At 31.9% G+C, this 25,481-nt stretch overlaps 3 protein-coding genes across 5 annotated transcripts; 2 read left to right on the top strand and 1 right to left on the bottom strand.

Moving 5' to 3' along the window:
- The first annotated feature begins 27 nt into the window (after positions 1 to 27).
- LOC149513722 (uncharacterized) lies at positions 28 to 2,263 on the top strand. The gene is made up of 7 exons (XM_089748097.1): positions 28 to 190; positions 232 to 432; positions 519 to 682; positions 869 to 969; positions 1,216 to 1,511; positions 1,820 to 1,889; positions 2,023 to 2,263. The coding sequence occupies exons 1-7, from the start codon at positions 28 to 30 to the stop codon at positions 2,261 to 2,263; spliced, it is 1,236 nt and encodes a 411-aa protein (XP_089604223.1).
- Positions 2,264 to 6,693: 4,430 nt separating this feature from the next.
- On the top strand, positions 6,694 to 10,690 carry LOC111300529 (uncharacterized). 3 transcript variants are annotated; one of them, XM_089746826.1, is made up of 7 exons: positions 6,694 to 7,223; positions 7,320 to 7,403; positions 7,525 to 7,701; positions 8,394 to 8,564; positions 8,787 to 9,002; positions 9,084 to 9,172; positions 9,520 to 10,690. In XM_089746826.1, the coding sequence occupies exons 1-7, from the start codon at positions 7,139 to 7,141 to the stop codon at positions 10,198 to 10,200; spliced, it is 1,503 nt and encodes a 500-aa protein (XP_089602952.1). In that variant the 5' UTR covers positions 6,694 to 7,138; the 3' UTR covers positions 10,201 to 10,690. The 3 variants fall into 3 exon arrangements, with proteins under 3 accessions (XP_089602952.1, XP_022751893.2, XP_089602953.1); XM_022896158.2 differs by having other exon boundaries at positions 6,696 to 7,223; positions 7,323 to 7,403; positions 9,520 to 10,689; XM_089746827.1 differs by lacking the exon at positions 6,694 to 7,223 and having other exon boundaries at positions 7,320 to 7,413.
- A 4,710-nt stretch (positions 10,691 to 15,400) lies between these two features.
- On the bottom strand, positions 15,401 to 17,140 carry LOC111300527 (RING-H2 finger protein ATL46-like). Its single transcript, XM_089747558.1, has 2 exons — positions 15,831 to 17,140; positions 15,401 to 15,680 (listed from the first exon to the last, which is right to left on the bottom strand). Exon 1 carries the CDS (start codon positions 16,995 to 16,997, stop codon positions 15,834 to 15,836), a length of 1,164 nt encoding a protein of 387 aa, XP_089603684.1. The 5' UTR covers positions 16,998 to 17,140; the 3' UTR covers positions 15,401 to 15,680; positions 15,831 to 15,833.
- Positions 17,141 to 25,481: the final 8,341 nt, after the last annotated feature.

Below are 25,481 nucleotides of genomic sequence, written 5' to 3'. Positions count from 1 at the left end.
TCACCAAGATGCTAATACAGTGACAATATGGTGACAGGTACTATTTCTATTAATCATGTCTATGCTAATGTTCTGTTTGATTATGGTACCTCTCATAGCTTTGTATCTGTCAAGTTTACTACATCTTTAGGTATTGAACCTGAGAAGTTGAATGAGCCTTTATATGTTGCTACTCCTATAGGAAAATTATGTGTGTTGATACTGTTTATAAAAATTATGTTGTACACATAGGGGGTTGTGAACTACTAATGAACTTGGTGCAGTTAAAGATGATAGAATTTGATGTGATCTTATGGATGAATTGGTTATCTGTACATTATGTATTTATTGATTGCTACAAAAAGAGAGTAGTGTTTCAATGTCCAAGACAACCAAAACTTGTATATGAAGGTGATCATTTGAGCCCTCCGTGTCAGATTATGTCGACTTCAAGTGCCATGCAATATTTAAAAAAAAAAAGTGTCTAGGCTACTTCGCCTATGTGAAAGACACTCAAATGAATGCAGGCTTATGATTAGAAGATATTTCAGTTGTTAGAGATTTTTTTAATATCTTTCCTGAGAACTTGCTTGACCTACCTCGTAATCAAGAAATTAAAATTGAAATTAATTTTATCCCTAAAACTGGATCAGTATCTAAGCCTCTTTATTGCATGGCTCCATCTGAGTTACGTAAATTAAAGGTACAACTTTAAAAACTATTAGAAAAAAAATTCATTCATCCTAGTGTGTCACCCTGAGGAGCTCCTGTATTGTTTGTTAAAAAGAAAGATGGGAGTTTATGCTTATGCATTAATTATAGAGAGTTAAATAAAGTGATTATGAATAACAAATATCTTCTTCCTTGAATTGATGACTTGTTTGATAAGTTACAAAGAGTGAAGATCTTTTCAAAGATTGATTTACGGTTTGGATATCATCAGTTGAAGATTAAGTCAGGTGATATACCCAAGACTACTTTTCGAACTAGGTATGGCCATTATGAATTTTTTATTATGCATTTTAGATTAACAAATGTACCTGCTACATTCATGGACTTGATGAATATAATTTTTAAGCAGTATCTAGATCAGTTTATTGTTATTTTTATTGATAACATTCTGGTTTATTCTAAGAGTGATGAAGAACATGAGAAACACTTGAAAATTGTATTACAGATCTTGCAGGATAAATAACTCTTTGTAAAGTTTAGCAAATGTGAATTTTGGTTGATAAGTGTTGCTTTTCTTGACCATGTTGTTTCTGAAGATGGGATTTTGGTTGATTTGAAAAAGATTGAGGTAGTGGTGAATTGGCCTCGCCCAACAAATATGACACAGGTAAGAAGTTTTATAGGCTTGGCAAGTTATTATAGAAGATTTGTTGAGGGGTTTTCTCAAATTGCTATGCCATTGACTCGTTTAACTAAAAAACGAACGAAATTTGAATGGACTAAAGAATGTGAACAAAGTTTTCAAGAGTTAAAGCAACGATTAGTATCAGCATCTATCCTTACCTTACCTTCTAATATTGGTAGTTTTACTATTTATAGTGATACTTCCAATAAAGGGTTGGGTTATGTTTTAATGTAAAATGATAGGGTAATTGCTTATGCTTCTAGGCAATTAAAATCCTATGAACAAAATTATCTGACTCATGACTTTGAGTTGGTTGCCATTGTGTTTGCTTTGAAAATATGAAGACATTATTTATATGAGGAGCCTTGTGTAATTTATACAGATTATAAGAGTTTAAAGTATCTGTTCACGTAATTGAAATGAGATAGAAGAGATGGTTAGAACTAATCAAAGATTACAAGTTGACTATCAATTATTATCCAGGCAAAGTCAATGTAATCGTTGATACTCTTAGTAGAAAGTTCATTGGGAGTATGGCTGATTTGATTACTTCGTAACCAAAATTATTGGAAGAACTTGATGCACAGTAAATCGAGGTGATTATACAGGGAAAATGTGTTGTTATGGCTAGTTTGTTGGTTCAACCAATTTTGATTGAAAAGATAAAATTGGCACAAAAAAAATAGTGAGTTAGATAAAATCAATGAAGATGTACAAAATGGATTGCGGTCAGAGTTTAAGCTTCACGAGGATGACACATTAAATTTTAGGAACATATTGTGTGTACTAAATGATCTTGAGCTAAAACGAGATATTTTAGAGAAAGCACATGGGTCTCGATTCACTATACACCTTGAAGGCACTAAAATGTATAAAGATTTAAAAGAAAGTTTTTGGTGGAATAACATGAAACATGACATAGCTTAGTTTGTGACCTAATGTCTAGTGTGTCAGCAAGTTAAAGCTAAACACCAAAGATCATCAGGGTTGTTGCAACTTTTGGAGACACTGAAATGAAAGTGAAAGCACATCTCTATGGATTTCATAATGGGATTGCCTAGGTCATCTAAAGGGAATAATGCAATGTGGGTAATTGTTGATAGACTCATTAAATCAGCCCATTTTTTACCTATCATGTTGACTACTCCACTTGATAAACTAGCACAATTGTACATGAATGAAATTATCTGATTGCATAGAGTTTCAGTGAGTATTGTGTCAGATAGAGATTCTAGATTTGTCTCTAAGTTTTACGTAAACTTGCAGTGAGCTATAGGGATAAATTTAAAATTGAGTACAGCCTTTCACCCTAAGACGGATGGACAAAGGGAGAGAACGAATCAGATTCTGAAAGATATGCTTCAAACATGTGTGATTGATATAAAAAGTAGTTGGGATGATTACTTACCTTTAACAGAGTTCACTTATAATAACAGTTACCAATCCAACATTGAGATGGTTCTTTTTGAAGCCTTGTATTGTAAAAAATGTAAATCCATTTTATGTTGGGATGATGTTGGGGAGAAAAAACTTCTGGGGTCAAAAATAGTGCAACTGACTGTAGAAAAGATCAATGTGATTAAGGAGACACTTAAAGCAGCACAAGATCATCAAAAGAGTTAGGCAGATAAAAAGAGAAGGAAGTTTAAATTTCAACAAGAAGATTATGTCTTTTTAAAGGTGTCACCTATAAAAAATGTTATGCAGTTTAGGAAGCGAGAAAATTTAAACCTATATTATATAAGACCGTTTGAAATTCTTGATAAAGTGGGAGAAGTTGCATATATGATTGCCTTGCCACCTCAATTATCTAGTGTGCACAATGTTTTTTTTATGTGTCCATGGAGAAAATATGTCTCTAACCCAAGCCATGTGGTAGAGTATGAACCTTTTGGAAGTTCAAGAAGATTTAACATACTTGAAATATCTTATTCGAATAATTGATTGAAAAGAGCAAGTCTTAAGGCATAGAACTATTTCCTTTATAAAAGTTCAATGGAGTAATCATACACCAAGAGAAACAACTTGGGAAATGAAAGATGATATGAAAAAATGACATCCTCAGTTATTCGAAAATGAAAGTATATCAAGTTTCAAGGATGAAACTTTTTATAAGTTAGGAAGAATGTAATATTCGTAAAAAAAATAAAAAAGAAGGGGGCACTATTTTAAGTATTTTTATAAGTGGGGGGACTCTTTAATAAAGATTGAGAAATGTAGAGGACCTATTGATAAATAATGTAATTTTTTTTATTAATAAGGTTAACTTATTCAATTTTCCGTCGATGATTAATCGAAAAAAAATACGAACTTATTTTTTCTCTATTTCTTATACAGAAAAGATAAATCAAAGGATTTCAAATAAAAGGAAAGAACAAATCTACAAGGAGAATTGTCTATCAAAGGTGAGTAAATAATTTCTTTCAATTTTGGAGTATTGATTGCTAAGTCTTTATGTGTAAATTGTAATTGAGAAATCCTAAAATTTTAGGGTTTCCACTATCCCTCTTCAGGCAAATAATTTAGGCTTTGATTAGGGTTAAATTAAGTGTTGAGAAAATTTGTAATGTGATTTTATTGCTGAAACAAAAATTTGATGGGAATAGAAAAATAAAATTTTTGTTTCCTTTGAATCCTGATATGAACCCTTTGTTTACAGTGATGGATGAAGATTATATTTTGTATTAAAAGATTAAATATTTCTATGATTATTATATATCGTTAGAAAGCATGTTAAATCTACTTTCTAATGAAACAAACAGGAGTTGAATTCAAGTTTTCTATGAAGAGTTATCTAATTTTTACCTAAGGATGTGCAGGCTGCCTAGTAGCAACAGTGGGAGGAATTACGAAATTTCTCTTAATTTTTATGCAAGGATTTACTGATTAAGTCATATATTTTTGGAAAACTTATTGAGTCTACTTTCCAACGAAAGAAGCGGAATCGAATTTGGAGTTTTCTATGAATAATACCTAAATTTTATTAAAAGGTATACAGGCTGTCTGGCAGCAGCATATGACATGGATTTCAAAAATTGTTATAATTAATCCACAAAGAATCAAGAGATGGGCCATATATGGTTAGAAGGCTTGTCGAGTCTAGTTTCTAACGCATAAAAAAGATTTTAATTCCAAATTGAATATCTTGAAATATAGTCATTTTAGTGAAAGTAGCGTAGGATGCCAAAATTAGTTACTCAAGTTATTTCTTGCTTAACTTTATTGTTTTGGTATAAATGGTCTCAAATAGGTTGATTAATTACTGTTATGTTGAAATTATCTTAAATAGGCATTTAATTATTTGGGGAGAAAAATTAGGTGGTGGAATCGAAAGGAGGTAAGTAGAATCTCACATATTTTTCTTGTTTTTGAATCTATGTATATATGTATATTTTTAAATGAATGAATGCTTGATTTCATTATTTTTGATGTATGAATAAGATCAAACATATAATTATTTTGTGTTTTTGCTATATATATGATGGATCATGCTTATGAATGAAATGAGAAAATGACTTATGTTTAAAGAATGATTTTATGATAGCTACATATTTATATCTCTGGAAAGTGAGATCATCGATAGCATAACAGTTCTACGGCTGCAAAGACATGATTATACAACCTTGCTAATAGGTTATAGTAGTTAGCGTAGAGCCTTGGCTAACGGGTTATAATGGTTAGCAATGATCATGAGGATGAAATTATCTATATGGCCAATGTTACGGGTTATAAAAGTGATCGTATTTAATGATAAATGAATGATAATGATGATTTGTGATGAATGATTTTTATAAATTGATCCATGATTTGGTGACATTTTGATACTGATTTATGATCTATGAATGCTTAATAGAATGCTAATTTTTGAACTATTTTTGACATTATGAGTTGATAAATGTTTTTGAAAATGAATTATATAGTACGTATGAAAATGATGTTTGATCCGGTAAGGTATGTGAGCATTTACTTACTGAGTTGTGATTTGTTCATTTTTTATTTTTTTTTTCTTTCACAGATGTTATGAATGATAAATATGATTAGTTTTGAGAAGAGCTAGAAGAATTGAGCATTGAAGAACTACTTAAAAATTAGAATTTTATAAAGTATTATTTTTTTTAGTTGTAATATTCGACTTTGAACCTTTGGAGACTTGTTATTTAGTTATTTTACTTAATGAGAACCTTATTATATTTGAGAGTTGTTCAATGATTATAGATTAGATTTCGTATTGCTTTAGAATTTTACTTCAAAATAATATAATTATATTATATCTCGATCTCGGGGTGTGACATATTTTGTATTTCAAATACAACCAAACACTTTATACTAAGCTCTTAAGATTGTTGGTTTGTACGAAGAATAAGACCTTCAAAAAAATGCCTACAGTTTCATGCTAAGTCCTAGTTTGATGTACAATGTTGTGAACATTGTAGCTTGCTCTTGAGCTGATGCTGTTTTTCATTGAATTACTTGATTTTTCCTGATTTATATAATTCAGCAACTTGAACAAGCTAAAGATGAAAATTGGGATTTGGGTTTTCATCATAAGACTATACTTTCATAGGCAAAATTATTGATTCTCTTGAATCATCATTGCCATAAGCATCTTATCAATAACATTGCTAATACTCAACCTTATCAAAAGAAAGAAGCTAAACAAATCCTCTTTCCAAAGAACAGAATTCTAAGGAACAAGAAAGCAAACGTTCCCCACAAAAGAGAGAGACATACTGAATTTGATTCCATATTGGCAGATACCATAAGTTTCTATCCACCCCCAAAGCACATGGCAGCTACCACAAAGTGAAGAGTAAAAACAAAGGGGAAAGTCAGTTAAGACTTTTAACATCACAAGCAAAGCATTATTAAGGCATTCTTAGCAGTCTCAATTACCAAAAAACTAAGGCATCTTTACCTTGGATGTTTGTAAAAAAGAAATGGTCAAGTTTTCATTTCTTTATCCCACAGAATCAAGTTGAACAAAGGGGTGGGTTTTAACAAAATGGAAACAAACAGTAACCAGAATTAGACTAATGCTAGCTTTGTAGAGAAGATATAGTACTTCATTGGTCTAGAATTAATTTTTTAACCTATCATAAAATATTTAAATTCTTAAAATAAATCAAACATTCATGATTTCGTATTAATGTGTGAAGACCTACATCTAATTTAGGGATATTATTTATTTTATTATTTATTTTGATTAAAAAATTTTATAATTTTATTTCAAAAAAAATATCTTATAAATATAAATTTAAATATTTACTTAATATAATACTTATTACGTTTCAATGTGAAATTAAAATGTCGCAGTATGACCATTTTTATAATTTGTGTCACGTAAAAAATTAAAAGTTATTGTGTCACATGAATTGAGATCAATTAAAATAAAAATAAAAATAAAGACAAAACCAGAGAATATGATTCCTTGTTTAACTGGCATTCACTGTCTGGTCTTAGAGACTATAAGGCTTCCTTCCCTCTATTTTGCCATCACTTTCTTTTCTCAAACAGAGCTCCCCTTCTGTTTGGTATTTAAACCCTTCCCATAATCACTCTCCCTCTGTCTCTTTCAAAAGGCTGATACTGAGCAATATGTTAAAGGAAAAAAAGTTGGCAAAGCAAAACAATATTTTTGTGCGTCTCCTCCTTAAGGAACTATATGAGTGTGTGTGTGTGTGTGTGTGTGTATACATATATAAAGCAACAAATTTTTTTTTTAACAAAGCTCAAATCTTTCATGCTTGAACAACTTTTTTCTCTTCTTCTTAGTTTTCCATGTTAAACTAAGAAACTTAAGCAATGGTGAGGAATTGGGTAATTTTTACTCTCGTTTGTTTGGTTTTCTTTGGTGGGTTTTCTTCAGTTTCTGCCATCCCACCTGCAAGTAAGTCTAAATAAAGTTCTCTCAATTTTTCTTTTTTTTAGTTTGTATTTGTTTAACATTTAAAAAAAGAAATTGCTTTGTATTTTGATGTTTTAGCAGAAATTGTAACTTCAGTTGTCTCAAATGTGGTATCTGCTCTTGTTAAATGGCTATGGTCACTAAAATCAGAACCCAAAACTGGTAACTTCAGGTTTCATTCTGTTTCCTATTTTCCTCTGCTTTTTTTTTTTTTTCTAGTATCTTTCCATGGAGTCTAAAGCTTGGTTTTTTGGGCTAATGGGATTTGTTTTTTTTTTTTTAGCTGTTTCTAGCCGTTCCGTGATGAAATTTGAAGGTGGATACACTGTGGAAACGGTTTTTGATGGAAGCAAACTTGGGATTGAGCCATTTTCTGTTGAAGTTTCCCCAAGTGGAGAGCTCTTGGTGTTGGATTCTGAAAATAGTAACATTTACAAGATCTCAATGCCATTGTCTAGATGTAAATTAATTTTGAAGAAACCATTTTTTGGGGTTTAAGAGTTGTGTTTCTTTTTTCTTCTTTTGAGGAGAAGATTTGTGTCTGCACGTTAAAATTTTCTTGTTGAAACTTGAAAGTTTGGCTCTTTTGATCAAGTTTGTTATAGGAGGAATTTTTATTTTATTTATTTCTTTCTGTATAAGTTGTTGGTGTATTCTTATCACATTACTTAAACAAGGTTATGAATGAGATTGATGTACTTTTGTTTGGGAGAAGACTCTACTTTTAAAAGGACAGTTAGACCTTTTAGTGCTGTTTGCTGCCTACCCAGTGACATTTTTTCAGATTTAGTCTTTTTTCTTTCTATTTTTATTCAAAGCCCACATTCTCTATTGGACACTTAGATTCTAATTTACTCATGTTCCAGTCCTTCATCTTTTTAATACATGATCTATGCCTTATATATGTACTTTCACTTTTTGAAAACTCAATATTTGACTGATGTGTGGAGACCTTTGAGCTTTTTTTTTTTCAAAGAAGGCCTCCACCTAGAATACAAGAAAGATTGTCAGTATTGAGATTTTAGCCTCAAAACTGCTGGGTATTACCTCTTAAGGATGGCTACACGAACCAACTCAGCTAAACTTCGAAGTTGAATATTTTCCATATAACTTATCATTCTTTCATTTGCTGACATTGATGGATAATTGCAGATAGCAGACCTAAGTTTGTTGCTGGATCATCTGAAGGGTACTCCGGGCATGTAGATGGGAAACCAAGAGAAGCTAGAATGGATCATCCAAAAGGGCTTACGGTGGATCACAGTGGAAATGTATATATTGCAGACACAATGAATATGGCTATCAGGAAGATCAGTGAATCAGGTGATTCGGCAATGTTCAAGGCGTTTCTGATAATTAAAGAATGTACTTCCCTTTTAATCAGTCTTACAGCTGTTGTCGTTAAATAAGAGGAAGAACATTTTCCACAAAATACCATCCTTAAACAGCTATCTTACTAAAATTTTTATAGGTTCAAGTTCCTTGAAAAGTATTTGCTATTCTAACACAACCTCTTAGCTGAAATTATTTTCTATCTTTATGCAGGGGTTACAACTATTGCTGGAGGAGGAAAATGGAACCAAATAGGAGGCCATGTCGATGGTCCAAGTGAAGATGCAAAATTTTCAAATGATTTTGATGTGGTTTACATTGGGAGTAGCTGCTCTCTTTTGGTTATAGATAGAGGAAACCAGGCAATTCGGGAGATTCAGCTCAATGATGATGATTGTTCCCATCAGTATGATGGCAGTTTTCATTTAGGTACAACTCTCTTGAACTATGGTTAACACCATTTTCTTTCAAGATTATGAAAATCTTTCAGTTATGGGTTCATCATTGTAGGTATAGCAGTGCTTGTTGCTGCTGGCTTCTTTGGTTACACGCTGGCATTGCTGCAGCGAAGGGTACAAGCAATGTTCTCTTCCCATGATGTAAGTGATCTGATGTTTTATGTTTTTCTTCGATTTCTAATCGTTCATTGATTGTTTATCAGAGAGTTTCCCATCCATTACTCTTCAAAACACTTTAGATGCCTTATGTAATGCTTTTCAATTTAGCTAATTGCGCTGCAAATGGATGGAAGGTCAGAGTTCTTCTTCTTTTCTAATGCATTCAAAGGGGAATATAATATGATTCATTATAATTGATTTTCTCTGGATGAAGTAATTTCAGTGTCAATATGAATGTTATGGAATTGTTCTGATACATACGCATTATCATAAAGTTCCAATTTTCTGAATTTTACATGATATGACCAAGCAAGTTCCAATCTCCATAGGACTCAAAAGCTCCAATGAAGGGAGGAGCAACTATGGCACCATATCAGAGGCCTCCTAAATCAGTCAGGCCTCCCTTAATTCCAGCCGAGGATGAACCTGAAAAAGCAGGAGACGGTTTCATTGGTTCTATTGGTAGGCTTGTCCTGAACACCAGCTCATCTGTGGCTGAAATATTTGGGGGATTATTTTCGGTCTTCGGAAGGAAGCCTCGTCATTATCAGTTTCAACATCAATACCAGCAATCAACCATGCATTCGAGAGGATGGCCTATGCAAGAAAGCTTTGTGATCCCTGATAAAGATAAGCCACCTTCCTTGGATACTAGAACGCCAACACCCAAAAGGAGTTACCCATTTATGACCAAGGACCTTGAAAGAAAATACCACATCAAGCAAAGCCGTTCTTACTATAATGGATGGGATGCTAACTATCAGCAACAGCAGCAAATGCAGATGCAGATGCAGCAGCATCCGCATCCGCACAAGCATTATTCATCCAACCCACAAACTTATTATGAGAAGAGCTGTGAGACAAATGAGATCGTTTTCGGGGCAGTTCAAGAACAAGATGGAAGGCGCGAAGCTGTAGTGATAAAGGCTGTAGACTATGCGGATCCTATCCATAATCACCACAACCTTCGACCTCGTTTGAATTTCATGGATTACTCCCATGGCTATTGACCATCTGCTGCAGCTTATTAATCAAATGACAGCAAACGAAGATCTTTCGAGTTCATATGTATATGCTACGAAAATGGGATTATGAAAGTTTAACAGTTTTTTCATTTGATTCTCCTTTTTTAGGATATATGTTAATGTATGTGCGAGTTGTTCGTAAGGATAAAACCCTAAAAACACGAAAAAGAGAGATCGATCAATGACAAAGGTCAGGAATTTTTTCGACATTTATACTCCGATGCTTAAATCGGTGAGAGTAAAGTGAAATGTAGGCTTGAAAGTCGAGAGTTCTCAATGCTTTTAGAGATACTTGGATAGAACTACTTGTGTGATTAGGACTTTGGGTATGATGGCTCATGGTCGGTGTAAAAGGGCTAGGGCTGACTTGAGTTGAATTGGCAGTTGGGATAGCGAACTGACATGGACTCGGGTTGGTTGAGACATACTTGGATAGAATTACATATACTTGTGTGATTGGGACTTTGGGTCTAAGTGGATCAAGGTTGATGTAAAAAGGTTAGAGCTAACCACGTTGGTTCCAACTGAATTGGCAATTGATTGTTTACTCAAGCGATGATAAGTTAGTACTTTTATATGCTAGCAAGGAAGCTGTTGAGATAGCGAACTGACATGGACTTGGGTTGATTTGACACATCAATTCAGTCGATATGATCATAATACTCTCACTCATCAGCAAACTTATATTTTAAAGAAAAAATCTATTTTACCCTCTGAATACTAGAATAACCCTCAAAACCTATATTTTAAAGGAATAGATACAATTCGCCATTTGAACACTAAAATACTCCTCACACATAATTTCCGAGATGTAATATATTTCTCTCTGTTTGACCTTGAAATCAAGAGAATCAAGTTGCTGCTGTAGCATTTTGGACATCTTGTAATCAATGTGGATGCCACACAAATTTTGAAGAGCAAAACCAGACATGATTTCTATAGGTGGGTTGAAAGGCTAGACTGAACTGCATGACATGATTCTCAAGTTCTCGAATGGAAACTGCTGTTTTTGGATGCTTTGTCTCTCCGCTGTCAGATCAGATTGGCAACGAATCACGACGGACAATACCAACTCGGCCTCCTCATCGAATACAAGTCACAAAGAGCCGTGGTGGACCAGAGGGTGGAAGAAGGTGCGAGAATGGTCGGAGTTGGTGGCTGAACCGAAATGTAAGATGTTAATACGGTGGTTCAACAAGAACAAAGCCGAAGGAGGTGTCGATTTATGTTTTGAGCTATTCTCTTAATTTGGATGAAGGACCAGGGACAAACGGCGGCAACTGATCGGGCAAGTTTTCGTTGGTCTCAACTTCGATATGATTTTTTAATATTTATATTCATTTAATATTAAAATATTATTTTTTATGGCTGATTCAATTTGAATATTTATGAATCACAATCTAATTTAAAATTAATTTAATAATTTTAATTTAAAATAATATTTATAAAATATTATTTTTAATATAAATTATATTTTAATTATACATAAATAATAATTTTATTAAATAAATATTTTAAATTAAAATATTAAATAATAGTTTTATTAATATAATATAATATATATAAATATCAAATCAAATAAAAAAATAAAAAATAAAAATTTATATCTATTTGAGTTGTAACGGTGTCACTTAAAACTCGGCTTTGATCCAAACTCAACTTCAAAAAATAAAAAAAGACAGATTCAATCTTTGATTTATAAAACTTATGATCATATTGAATTTGGATAGGTCAAAATTCGTTAAATATGTGTTATTTTATCATCTCTAATAAACTATCATCTTTGATTGCATGGTGAAAATGATTTTCATAGATCGTAAATATCAATTTATGCTTCGATAAAATACAGAAATTTAGAAAAAGGTGAATGGTAATATAGAATTATACACTTGTGTAATGCATGATTTAGTTTATCTATATAAATACGTATGTATAAACATAAATTAATATTTTTTACAAAGTTATATTAAAGTCTCCAATGTTTATAACATATATAAAATTTATATATACAATTCACATCTCACAAAAAATTAAACATTTTAAAGTAAAATTGGATGTGTTTATTCTAAAAAATAATTAGTCACAGCAATTTTTTTTTAATGATTCTAAATATATATATATATATATAAACATCCCATCACTATTAAGATCTAACTCAAAATCATATTAATTTTTTAAGAGTTAAAACATTTTTAAAATTTAAATAATGAGTATTTGGTAAATAATTATAATTAAAAATTATCCGATGTATCAATAATATAAATTGTTTACATAAAATTACACGTACATAAATCTCATCGGATAATCATTTATCTTATAATATAATATTATATTCTATTTACATCTTTGATGTATTGGCAGTATTGCAATCTACCTTTTTATTAAAATTAAAAGTTTAAAATTCTCTTTTTTATTTTTTTTTTGTCTTTATTTACATTTAAATTTCTTGTTTCTCAAACGGTTGAAAACTTTGGTTTTGGATCACATATTTGGATGAAGTGAGTATTAATTTTGTGCTTTGCTTTTTATTTTATTTTATATTTTTGGCCATTAACTTTGTGCTTGTTGGATATTGGCATTTGATATTTGATTTTATTTTATTGATCATTGATGTTGATATGAGTGGCCATGATTGTAACTTGTATTGTATGTCTTACTTTGTTTCAATGTTTGTCAATTAGCTGCCCTTCTAACATTGTTAAGATTACAGCCTTCAAATTTGAGAAAAGAAAATGTCATTCATGAAATGACATTGCCTGTTGCACTAATTGGAGTCCCCTTTTTGTAATGTTTGATTTGGTAAGATTATGAGTGAATATCATGGTGATTGCAGGAAAGTCATTTCATGGGGAACCATTTGTATCAACATACATTAGAATGAGATGCTAAATGTAAACGAGTCACAGGTTTATTGGTAGCTGATTTCCTCTTAGTACGGCAAATCCCAATGCCCATTGGGATTTCTTCCTCCATTTTCAGTAGTGACAAAGCTTGCAAACTAACAAGCATGTTAGCAAGAGCTCCTGTTCCAGGCTATTGCTTTGCAGAAGGAGAACATGAAATAAACCTTTTTAACAGGAAAGAACTGGTTTATGAGTGTACAAAATACTTGATTGTCGATCCACTACTACAAATTATTCTCCCTTTTTCATCATTTTCATTCCACATTTTCCTGCTGTATTTCTCTTATCCTGTCTTTGAAGAATCCGGTACAGGTAGTTGTCAAATCACTGATTCTCATGGACTCTTTTGGGCCTAGGATTTTAACACATCCTCAACCTCTTTATGATTGCAGGCAACATAATCAACTTCTGAACCAGATCATGGTGCAGATATACCATAAATCTGGTTATTACCCAAAAATTGAGAGTGGGATAGGTTTAGTTAGGGGTGGACAAAAATCGATTTGAACCGATTAGATCAATCAAAATCGAATAAATTCGATTGAATAAATTTAATTTATTCGATTTTAATTATAATCGATTTTTTAAATCGATTAAATTAATTAATTCGATCGATTTTCGATTTTTAAAATTGATAACCGTACTGATCGAATTAACTAATTTTTTAATAATTAAAAATAAAAAAATTAAGATAAATACTCTTATTTTTATTTTTTTTGATAAAATATTATTGAAATTATTAAATTCTTTAATAATTTAGTTTGAATGATATTAAAATTTGAATTTTATTGAATTAAATTTATAATTAAATAATTATTCATAATAAGAAAAAAATGATAAAAAAAATCGATTATTTAATCGAATCGACCGAACCGATTTTGATCGATTCAATTATAATCGATTATTTACTACTATTTGATCGATTCGATTATTTATTAAATAAAAATCGATTAAATTGATTATTAATTTTTTTAAATCGAATCGATCGAATTGATCATTTACTCACTGGTCTTAACCCTTTCAAAACCAGGCCTTTAGGCACATAGAAGAGACAAGAAGTACCTCATTCTTGTCACATGATATGATGATTCTGATCTGAGGAGGTTATTAATAGTTCACAGCTTCACAGGATTCAAACCGGCAGGGTTTTGGAGCCTACCAATGAAAGTACTTTAATCTATTTTCATTGGTTGGAGACCCCCCCTTTTTTTTTTTAATTTGGATCTCTGGATATGACACTATCGTTTCTGAACAGTCTTGCCTCAAGTGGGGCTGAAGATCATTTTCACATAGGTATTCTTCGCAAAATACATCACAATTCCAACAATCACCACCCACCATCTGCATATTCTAAAAAAGAATATTGTACACTATGTTTTAAACAAGAAAAGACCCTAAAAATTTACATAAAATAATCATTAACAATGTTTGAAAGGAGATGGTAATATATTTATTTTTATCATAGGCTTGATATTAGTAGTATTTGTTTTTGATTTCAACAAAACCCCATGAGAAGAACAAAAAAGATGACCCCCCACAGTTTAGCTGCTTACTCCAGCCAACAAGATTTTGAGAATTAAAGGGCTGATCACAAGATTGAAAAAGTAAAGTTTTTTCTGTCACACTGCTTTCATGGATCCCACCATAATTACCCAAGCGCCCACATCCAAATACAAAGATCACTCTCTTCACAACAGATTGAGTGCATAGTATCATAAAAAGGATAAGAAGAAAAACCACAGCACATCAACCCAAGAAATGCAAAAGTACTAGCTTCCTGCCTTAGATCATGTTTATATAAATATATGCTTGTTGGGGGAAAGTGTGGGACTCGAATAAGAGGCATAAATTTGCCTATCTTTGGCAGTCACATTGGATGAAAATTTTGCATCTTCAATGAGAATTATGATTTCCAGAAGTTATGAGACATCATCCCATTCATCGAATCATTCCTTGAAGGTTGAAACCTTCAACTAACCCACACCCAAGGTGAACAATGAAAAATGGCATGATGTGAAACTCAAAAACTTCTGGAAGGTAAAAGCAGTACCATTTCAACCTAAATCATATAATTTTAATAAACCATAACCTTCTCAATGTCAATTTAACCTGTGGGGTTATCCACACAAAACTGTTATGATGCCAAAAAAAATTACTGTTTCATTCATGCGTTACTTTAAGAGATGGTATTGAGCAGATCTGGGATTCAAATCCCAGCATTTGCAGCCCTTTCTCTTGTCCCTAAGCTGTGACTTCCTTTGTACCCAACAATAAAGTCAAAATCAACTAACCATTAAACATGATTTTAAATAGTGTTGTAACTAAATACAAACAGATGGATTAGATTGCTGAGCAGCAACATTTCTATTCATGCCCTTCAACATGAGATAGATGAATCACATGGATTAGATTGCTTGAGATGTGCAAAAGCATGGAACATATTGTATGAACTTCTTTCACGGAAATAAGACATCATGAGTTCAGTAGCCCAAATAGAACAAGAAGGCAAACAGTCAACAGCAATATATAGTCTGTCTGTCTCCAAACAACAGGAGATTACCTCTGTAAGTAATTTTAGACTATCAGGTTTCAGAACAATAGTATGTCACAGCCAATCATCACAATCTTCAAATTAGCATCTCAAAAGATTTTCAAAAAGAGGAGCTAAGCAGAAGAATTGAATAATGACTAAACAAGAAACTACCAAATTACCTTTCATTTTCCTTGTGTTTTCTCCAACCATGGATAGTCTGTATTAAGAGAAGAAGTCGAAAGTTTGCCTTTCTTAGACCAAAGCCAGATCTTGGAAACAGAAAAGCTCTCCCCTTTAGTCACACTACTAATCTTTTTCCCTTCTGCATCCCTTTCAACTGAAGAATTCCCATTCTGCTCCAAACCTTTTGATAGCTTAATATCATGGCCACCGCTACGTTCATTAGCAAGGGCAACCCTAAGATCTGAATCACCTAGCACATACTGATATGAACCCATAGAAAAACACCTTCTTGCATCTAAATTGCTGCTACTGGTTTCTCCTCCTGCATCCCCTGGTCCATCATTTAGCCTCCTGAATTTACCTAGCCTCACGGGCAAAACCCCTTTGTCTACCACAATTTCTTCCATTTCCACTGTTTTCTGACCAGGAGTATATCCATTTTCCCCAATACCAGCACATCCATCATCTTCCCTTATGTCATCAAAATAAAAAATTGGATTCTCCATTGAAAACCCAGGACCGAAAAGACTCCCTCTACAAAGAGGGCATGTTGAGTTTGACAACAGCCAAATGTCTATACAATTTATATGAAAAGCATGGCCACAGTTAGGAAGCAATCTCAGCTTATCTTTCTCAGAAAATTCACATAAACAAACAGCACAGTCAAAAGGCTCTTTCAGACCAACTATTTCTCTGTATTGGAAAACAGGAAAAGCATCAATAAAAGCTTGATCTAAACCAGAATCATGAAGATGAAACAGTTGTTGTAGCTGCCTTTGAAGGGCATCAGAGTTAGACATTTCAGGGTATCTATTAGATTGAGAAGATGTAGATGAAGATGGATGCTTTATAAGGAATCTAACAAGCAGATGTAGGAGACCAGAGAGGAAAAATAGTACAGCCAAGATTACTATAATTAGAAGTACTGCAGGACTAATTCTAGTACCAGAAAATGATGGTGAAGGGTTTGAATCTTTATGAAAAATAGTCGCAGTATAAGGAGATGGATGAAGAGGAGGTTGATATCGAAAGTAACCATCGTTTTGCTTGATTTGATGATAGTGATGAACCCAAGACATCTTCAAATGGTTATGCTCCCAAAACCAACTCCTCTCTTTGCTTTCTAACACCCCACAGATCATATAACTGCACTCAAAAACCATACTTGAAACCCCAAAACAGCCAAAAATAACTCAAACCCACCTCATATTTGAGCCAAAAAACAATGCTCAAAACAAAATCTTTCCTTTTCACTAACACAAAAACACCATAAGCTCCACAAGTTTCTTTTTCCTTCCTTCCACCATTATCCTCTAAAATCTTTTTTTTTTTTTTTAACGCTCCATGAAATAATATAAAAAACAAACAAAATTATTATGATAAGTTCATAGAATAAAAAAAAAAGCCTTAAAATGGGAGAAAGAAGAGGAAAGTGGAGAAGGGTATCTAATCTAAGTACTTATCCAAAAAACCAATGTCAAAAAACACTTTGGTTGTGGGTTTTTTTTCCCTTCTTGCTTTCAAAAGTGACCATCTCCTTCCCTTCTAGTTTCTGGTGGACCAGAAAAAGCAAGGAAAAAGTGGCAGCACCTAAATAATAGCTTCCAAAGTGCGAGGTTAAAGGATGCCGAAAAGAAGCACTGGAATTTGGCCCCACTTGCCAATGTGAGCACGTGGGTTCCATGGTCAACTACAAACAGACAATGTGAAGCTCTCCTATTTATTGTCGGGCTAAAACATGATTTGGATGGCTCTGGTTAAAAAAAATCAGTATTATATATTTTTTATTTTGGGGTATTTTTTGGGCTAAAAGATGATTTGGACGGCTCTGGTTAGAAAAAATCACTATTATATATTTTTTATTTTGGGGTATTTTTTTAGTACAAGGTAAAAGCATAATTGTTCGGTGAAAATGAGATTAGAAATCCATTGCAAAAATAGATCAATGCAGCTTTTGGTAATCAAAATCCAACCTAATTCCTATTATTATGCAATCAATGCTTGAGCAGTTTCCATCAACTACCTTTTCAAGGAAAGATCAAGAATTGCCTGAGACAGGAACATAAAAATACTTCATTCAATGATCTAGTTACAATCTTGTTAATTACAGTCCTGTTTTAAGCTAAAATTTAGGTTTAAGTTGCACTCAGAATATAGTTTATATGCACTCATAATATAAATTTGATAATTTTAAATATAATACAATGATACGATATAAAAATGATGTAAAAATTCAAATAATATAATTTAAAGTTTTAATAAAAATTATATATAAAAGTAATAAAAAAAAATATTTGATATTTGATTTATAAATATAAATTGTAATAAAAAGATTTTTATATTTTATATATAATAAATACAAAATAAATAAAAATATATAAATAATTAAATCTAATTAAAATATGAATGATTGTTGAATTTTTGTGAAAAAATTCACGAGAATTTAATTTATAAATTTTTAAGAAATTTTTTATAGTAAAAGAATATATATATATATATATATAACTAAAACATCAAATCTGACAAATCTCATGATATCTTAGAAATAATAGCAAATCAATTAAAAATTGTCTAACAATAAATGAAAACTATAAAGTAGAAATTTAATCAATGAACCAAATCCTTTTTATTTAGAAAACAATTAAAATACTAAATGAATTATATTTAATCAAATTTGATTAGGAATCGGTTTTTCATACTTTACCTCAAGTTGGGTGTCAGATATCAATTATATCCAACTTGAATTTTAAATTCTCGAAATTGCCACGATGAAGAGCCTTGGTGAGGTTGTCAGCTATATGATATTCTATTAGAGCATAGACTAGTTTGATTATGCTTTCTTCAATCTTCTCTTTGATGAAGTGGCGATCAATCTATACAAGTTTTATTTGATCATGATGAACAGGGTTCTTGGCAATGTTAATAGCTGCTTTATTATCACAAAATAATTTCATTGAATTTCCAATTGACTTTTTCAGTTCCTGTAGCATTCTCTCAAGCCAAATTCTTTCATAAATCCCGTGAGACATAGCCTTAAATTTAGCTTTAGCACTACTTCGAGCTACCACTACTTGTTTCTTACTCTTTCAAGTGACCAAGTTGCCCCACACATATACATAATACCTTGTAGTTGACCTTCAGTCTATTACAAAATCAGCACAATCTGCATCTAAGAAAATCTCCATATTTCTTGTTAATGTTTTTCTAAAGTACAACCCTTTGCTTGGATTTTTTTCAAGTATTGAAGGATCCGATATATTGCATCCATGTAAGTTTTTGTAGGATTGTTCATAAATCTATTCTTCATACTTACAGAGAAGCCAATGTCAGGTCTAGTGTGCACCAAATAAATTAATTTTTTGAAAAGTCTTTGGCATCTGTTTTGGTCTATAAGAGAGCTTTCATCTCTGGTTCCTATCTTGACATTTAGGTCCATCAGAGTATCCAATGGTTTACACCCGAGCATCTCTGTCTCTTTGAGAAGATCAAGTACATATTTTTGTTGTGAAATAGAAATACTATTTCTTGATTGAGCTACATTTATGCCAAGAACATATCGAAGTTGTCCCAAGTCCTTCATTTCAAACTTTTTAGCTAAAAAAGTATTCAATCCAACTATTTACTCTTCATAATCTCTTGTGGGGATAATTTCGTCAACATAAACAATCGTAATAGCAATCTTACTATTTGGTGAATGTTTGACAAACATAGTGTGGTCATATTAGCATTGTAAGAACCCATTCTTTTTAAAAACCTTAATCAAACAATCAAACCAAGTGCGAGGAGATTGTTTGAGGCCATATAAGGATTTATGAATCTTACACACCTTGCTGATGTTGTCTTGGTTGTCAAACCCTAAAAAAATCTTCATGTAAGCCTCTTGTACCATATCACTATTCAAAAATGCATTTTTGATATATAATTGATGAATATGTCAATCTAGGTTTGTAGCAAGTGATAGTAACACACGGACAAAATTCAATTTTGCTACAGTAGCAAACGTCTCCTTATAATCAATCTTGTAAGACTGAGTAAACCCTTTAGCCACAAGATGAGCTTTGAATATGTTCACATTTTCGTCTCTATTATGTTTGATAGTAAAAATCCACTTACATCCCACTGGGCTGTTTCTTCCAAGGAGATCAGTAATTTTTCATGTGTCATTTTTTTTACTACTTGCATTTCTTCCATTACCACAGCTTTTCACTTTGGTTGTTCGAGCACTTCTTTGATGGTATTCGGTATATGAACATCAGTTAATGATGTAACTAGTGCTCGGTAAGTAAGAAACAATCCTTCATAGGAAACAAAGTTACTAATAGGATATTGAATGCATGATCTCGTACTTTTTTTATAGCAATGGGCTGATCAAGATGACTAAAAAAATCATTAAAGATAGGTTCAATAATTATGTTAGCTGTATGAATTTAAAAAATTCTTAGATTTGGTTTAAAATCTTGGTTTTATGTTAAAGATGTATAGATCCTTATATCTTTTTGAGATTTTGATATTCTTAAATATACAATCGTTTCTTTAACTCTTGTTTCTTGTAGAGTTTTAAGAGATTTTAGAGACTTAGGATGATTAACTGACTCGAAAGAAGAAGAATAATTATTTGAAATAAGAATTGAATTGGCAAACAAGTAGAGAAAGTATCAGATGATGGCTTAATCTCTCAAAGTTGATATTTCATATAACTCTCCCCCTGAATATCGGTTTTGGGATGAAATGATTGATTCTCAAAGAAGGTGCATTTATAAAAGTGTAAAACTTTCTGGTAGTTGGTGAATAATATCTGTAGCCTTTTTGGTTAGGTGAATAGCCAAGAAATATACATCTGAGTTAACTAAAGTCTAGTTTATTGCACTGTTGTTGGTGTATATCAATCAAGGTAGTACATCCGAATACTTTGACTGATATTAAGGAAATGATTTAGACATGAGGGTAGGTTTTGAGAAGTGTTTGATGAAAGATTTTGGAATTTTAGTACTCGATAAAGCATATTATTAATAAGAAAAAATTCTATCAGGATTGCCTCTTCCTAGAAATATTTTAGGACATGAGAGGCTAATATAATCGATCTTACAACTTCTATCAGGTATCTATTCATCCTCTCGACAACTTCGTTTTGTTGAGAAGTTTTAATACATAAGCTCTGATGAATAATTCCTTGATCTAACAAGTAAGATCTAAGAATTAAGTGATAGCATGCTCGTCCATTATCTATTCTAAGCACCTGAATTTTTGCTTGAAATTTAGTTTCCACTATCTTGTTGAAATTTTGAAATATTGAACTAACTTCTTACTTGTCTTTCATGAGAAATAGCCATGTAACTCTAGTGTGATCATCAATGAAGGTAACAAACCATCTAGAGCCTGTAATATTATTAACCCTTGATGGTCCTCAAACATCACTATAGATCATAGAAAAATGATGAGTTGATTTGTATGGCTAACTTGGATATGGATTACGAGTGTGTTTGGAAAATTGACAAATTTTATATTGATAAGTGTAGACACCCAATTTGATCCAGGCCCAGATTAATTGGGCCTGGTCCAAATGGGTAAGCTCATTTGCATTTTAATTTTTATTTATTTATAAATATATATTTTTTATTATTTATCTATTAATCTTTTTTATTTATCTATTAATATATATATGTTTTTATTATTTATCTATTAATGTATATTTTTTATATTTATCTATTATTATTATTTTTATTTATCTATTAATATTTTTTATATTTATCTATCAATGTATATTTATCTATTATGATTATTATTATTATTATTATTATTATTATTATTCTTTTTTTTGTTGGTTTATCCGGTCTGAATTCTGTTTTAATTATAATTCTTGGTTCTAAAAGGGAATTTGACCGTAAATCAGGGGACTGGTAGAGTTGGGATTGGATTAAAAGATTAAATCTAAATCCCAGAGGAAATTGAGATTGATCAGAAACTCTTCTGATTAATCCTTATAAATAGGTGTTGAAATAGAATCCAAGGGGATACAAAAAAACACACACACAGAGAAAACAAAAGCTAAAAAGGTTCTAATACGTTAGATATAGCTTTAGGAATTTGTGAGAATTTTTTTTAGAATTTTTGAAGTTTTTTTCTGGAAAATTTCTAAAAATTTTTCAGAATTCGATGAAATTTTTCGGTGAACCTTAAATTTTTCAATGAGTTTTTTGGTCAACTTTGAAGTTTTCGACGTTATTTTTCAGAATCTGATGAAAATTCAACTCGATTCTGGGTTGTGTTCTTCGGGTAGAGAGAAGGAGGAGAAAGCTGAGGGGAAGAGAGAGAAGGAAGAAGGCGCATCTAAAGAAAAAACTCGTTCTTTGCCTTTTATACTTACGCAAAATGACGTCGTTTTAGTGTTAGTACGTTACCAGGACCCGCGTGTTTTAGTTTGGGTTGACCCGACCCGATCATGACCCGATTCATTAACCCGCGTGCTAGTCGATCCCTGAAGCCGAGCCGACTTTTCTGTCTTGAGTCGAGCCGTTTCCCAGTCGAGCCAAGCCATTTCAAATGTTTTTTTTTCTTATTTATTATTATTATTTCTTTTATTATTATTATTATTATTATTATTATTTATTATATTAGAATTATTTAGTATTTCTTATTTTATTTTTTGATTTTCTTTAAATAAAATTCCAAAAAAAAATATTTTTGAGAAAAAGTTGAAAGTATCAATTTTCCTTGAAAATAAGTTTTCTAAAAAATATTTCTGAGGAAAAGTTGAAAGTATCAATTTTTCTCGAAATTAAAGTTTCAGAAAAATATTTTGAGAAAAAATTAAAAGTATCAATTTTTCTTATACAAAAGCAATGAGTTTTTGAGGAGAGAAAGATTTATATCTAAAGCTGAATCATTATTATTTTTTTTTTCATTTTATTTTTTTTTTGAATTTTTTTTAATGTTAAATAATACGACGATAGAGTCTCTGCAAGTGAAACAGTAGTTTTCTTGCATCCTTTTGAGGTGAGAGAATTTTCTTAATTTTTTGCTAAAAGTATTAGAGTTAATTGAGAATAATTTTCAATAATTAATTACTTGATAAATTTTTAAAGCTTATTGGATAACCCAAAATTAAGTTGGTACCATCTTTCAATGGGCGTTGTGAGGGTGCTACAATCTTTTTCACACGTAACCGTACTCTTCAATCTTGTTCTGGTTTGTAGACATGAACCTATTCTTTTAGAGACCCTTAGGCTTAGGTGTTCCTTAAAAAGATAGATTCTTTAGGTGATCAATCGTACCTAGATAAAAAAGATTGGTGACGACTCCTAAAGCTAATGTCTAGCGATAGATCCTCCGATCTAGAGGTTATGATAGTTTGGTGACTCCACTGGGGATATCGAAGCCGAGAGTCAGGCCAGCAAATAAATTTATGTTATCCAAAAGCCTAATAAAATTGAACCTTTTGTATAGATTTTTTTTATTCATTCATGTTTATTTACTTTATTAATTATGTCATTCATATGCATATGCATAACATAAGCTCTATACCCGAGCTCCGTCCCTCTAGGAGAGAGTAAAGTACCTATTGCTTTCCTGATGTTTAATACCTCCGCAGTGGCTAGCAAAATACTCTCACTCAAATTGAACCTTTTTCGCTTATAGCCTGTAATGGGTGAAGATTAGGGTACCTTACTAGTTTGTGATGGACAATGATGTAAGGAGCAATTTGGAAACCTTTAGACTTTAACCTTAAACCAAATATAGTGAACCTTAAGAGTGCCTAACCTATAGATAGAGCTATTATCCTTCCCTTTTAGAATTAACCAAAAGCATAGGGTTCATTCCTCTTATTCTATGTGATGTTTTAATTTACTTAATTATTTATTTATTCTTTTTTTTTTTGGATACTAACATTTTTTCTCATTCTTTTGCATTGGTTCATACTCATATCATAATGTTGCATAAAAAAAATTTGCTTGAAAGATGGTCTTCAACAAAAAATTTTTCATGGACTTCACAGAATGATTAGTTTGCTCCTCATTTGTATTAGCTCCTTGTGAGCTACCCAATGAAATAAAAATCTAGTCAGAAAAAATGTAACTAAAGATGGGAGATTGTTTACTAATCGATTATGATTCTACCCTGTCTCAAGAAACATTTATCCTCTTCAAACAAAATAATCTAGAAAAATTAGTTGATATATGGAAGAAGATGAGCCCAGCTAAACAAGAGAAGTTTTACCAAAGACACGGGCATATAGCACACTTTCTCGTAATAGTTATCAACGATCAATTAATCAGAATTACAGCACAATTCTGAGATCTTGCATACAAGTGTTTCATCTTCAATGAAGTTGATATGACACCAACCATCGAAGAATATTCGACTTTGTTGGGTTTGTACCTCAAGGCTCCTGATAAGATATATGTCAAAAAACACAAGTCAAGATTTCGTAAGGGTTTGGCTCGACTCATAAGGATAGACAAAGAAGTTATGAATTTTCATACAAAGAAGAAATAAGAACAGGTTTGCCTACCTTGTAAGTTCTTTAATGAGTTTTTAGTGCAACATGCCAACGAAAAATGGGGGTTAGATGTATTTGCCTTAGCTATATACGAAATGATGATATTTTCAAAGGTTTTAGGTTATATTGAAATAGCGGTGGTTGACTTCTTCGAGAGTGTTATCAATAGCTGTAACCCTTCAACGGTAATATTAGTAGAGATTATCAGATTTTTGAGTTACTGTCATCAGAATGAAGTACATTTTATAGGTTGCATATAGTTATTATACTTATGGATGAAAAGCCACTTCGAATAGAGAAAAGGTGCTTTCTCGAAGCTTTATGTCCGTAATCAAGCTCCGATCAAGGAATTCTGTGAAAGTGGGTAGTCAGAACAAAAGTTTAAAAAAGAGTGAATAGCTTTCTTATAAAAATTGACCAGTGTCGAAGTAAGATGATTGGTCTCGTGGATGAATCATGAACCTATGTTGTATCAGTGTAAAAATAATATTGTGGTCCCACTTTTGGGTTTATGAGGAGCAACAAATTGTGCACCACTTCTAGTGAGAAGGTAATTTGGGACAGAACAGTTCATTCTTATGACACATGGGCTTTATCAGTTAAATTTTTCTTACAATGAGCCAAAAGTATTTCAAAGGATGAATGAGATGATTAAAGCATGGAAAAACCCTCGAAAAGTGAGTCATGAACCGTTCACTAATAAAGTCACTCTAGGGTATTTACTTTGGAGAGCAAGACGAAGATAGGAAATGATATTCACTTATGAAAGCTTTCAACCACCAACATGAAGAAAGCTTGAAGAGACACCATCAGAATTAGAGCTTACGACAAACGAATTTGAGTTTGAAAAGGATAAGTTAAAGTAAAAAATTCAAAAGCTTCGAGAAAAAAAAGATTAGTGGAAAGATAAAGTTGAAAGACATGAAGCCAGAGTTTGTAAGATTTTTAGAGAATGTAATACAGCTGTTGAAGACCTAGCAGAGCTACACCAAGAACATAAGAGGTTATGTGTGAGAGAAATGGCCAAAAAGATAATAATTGTTGAGTTGACTGAAGAGAATACAGATTGAAACAAGAATATACTGAATTGGAAAAAGAAAGTACCCAAGTACAAACAGAGAATAACATGTTGAATAACTACCTAAGCAGG

Source organism: Durio zibethinus, chromosome 18 (assembly GCF_047325235.1).
Source record: "Durio zibethinus cultivar Kanyao isolate XHJ-2024 chromosome 18, ASM4732523v1, whole genome shotgun sequence".
In the NCBI taxonomy this organism is placed as follows: domain Eukaryota; kingdom Viridiplantae; phylum Streptophyta; class Magnoliopsida; order Malvales; family Malvaceae; genus Durio; species Durio zibethinus.
Note: the sequence above shows the minus strand (reverse complement) of the source record. Positions and strands in the feature narration are given on the sequence as shown.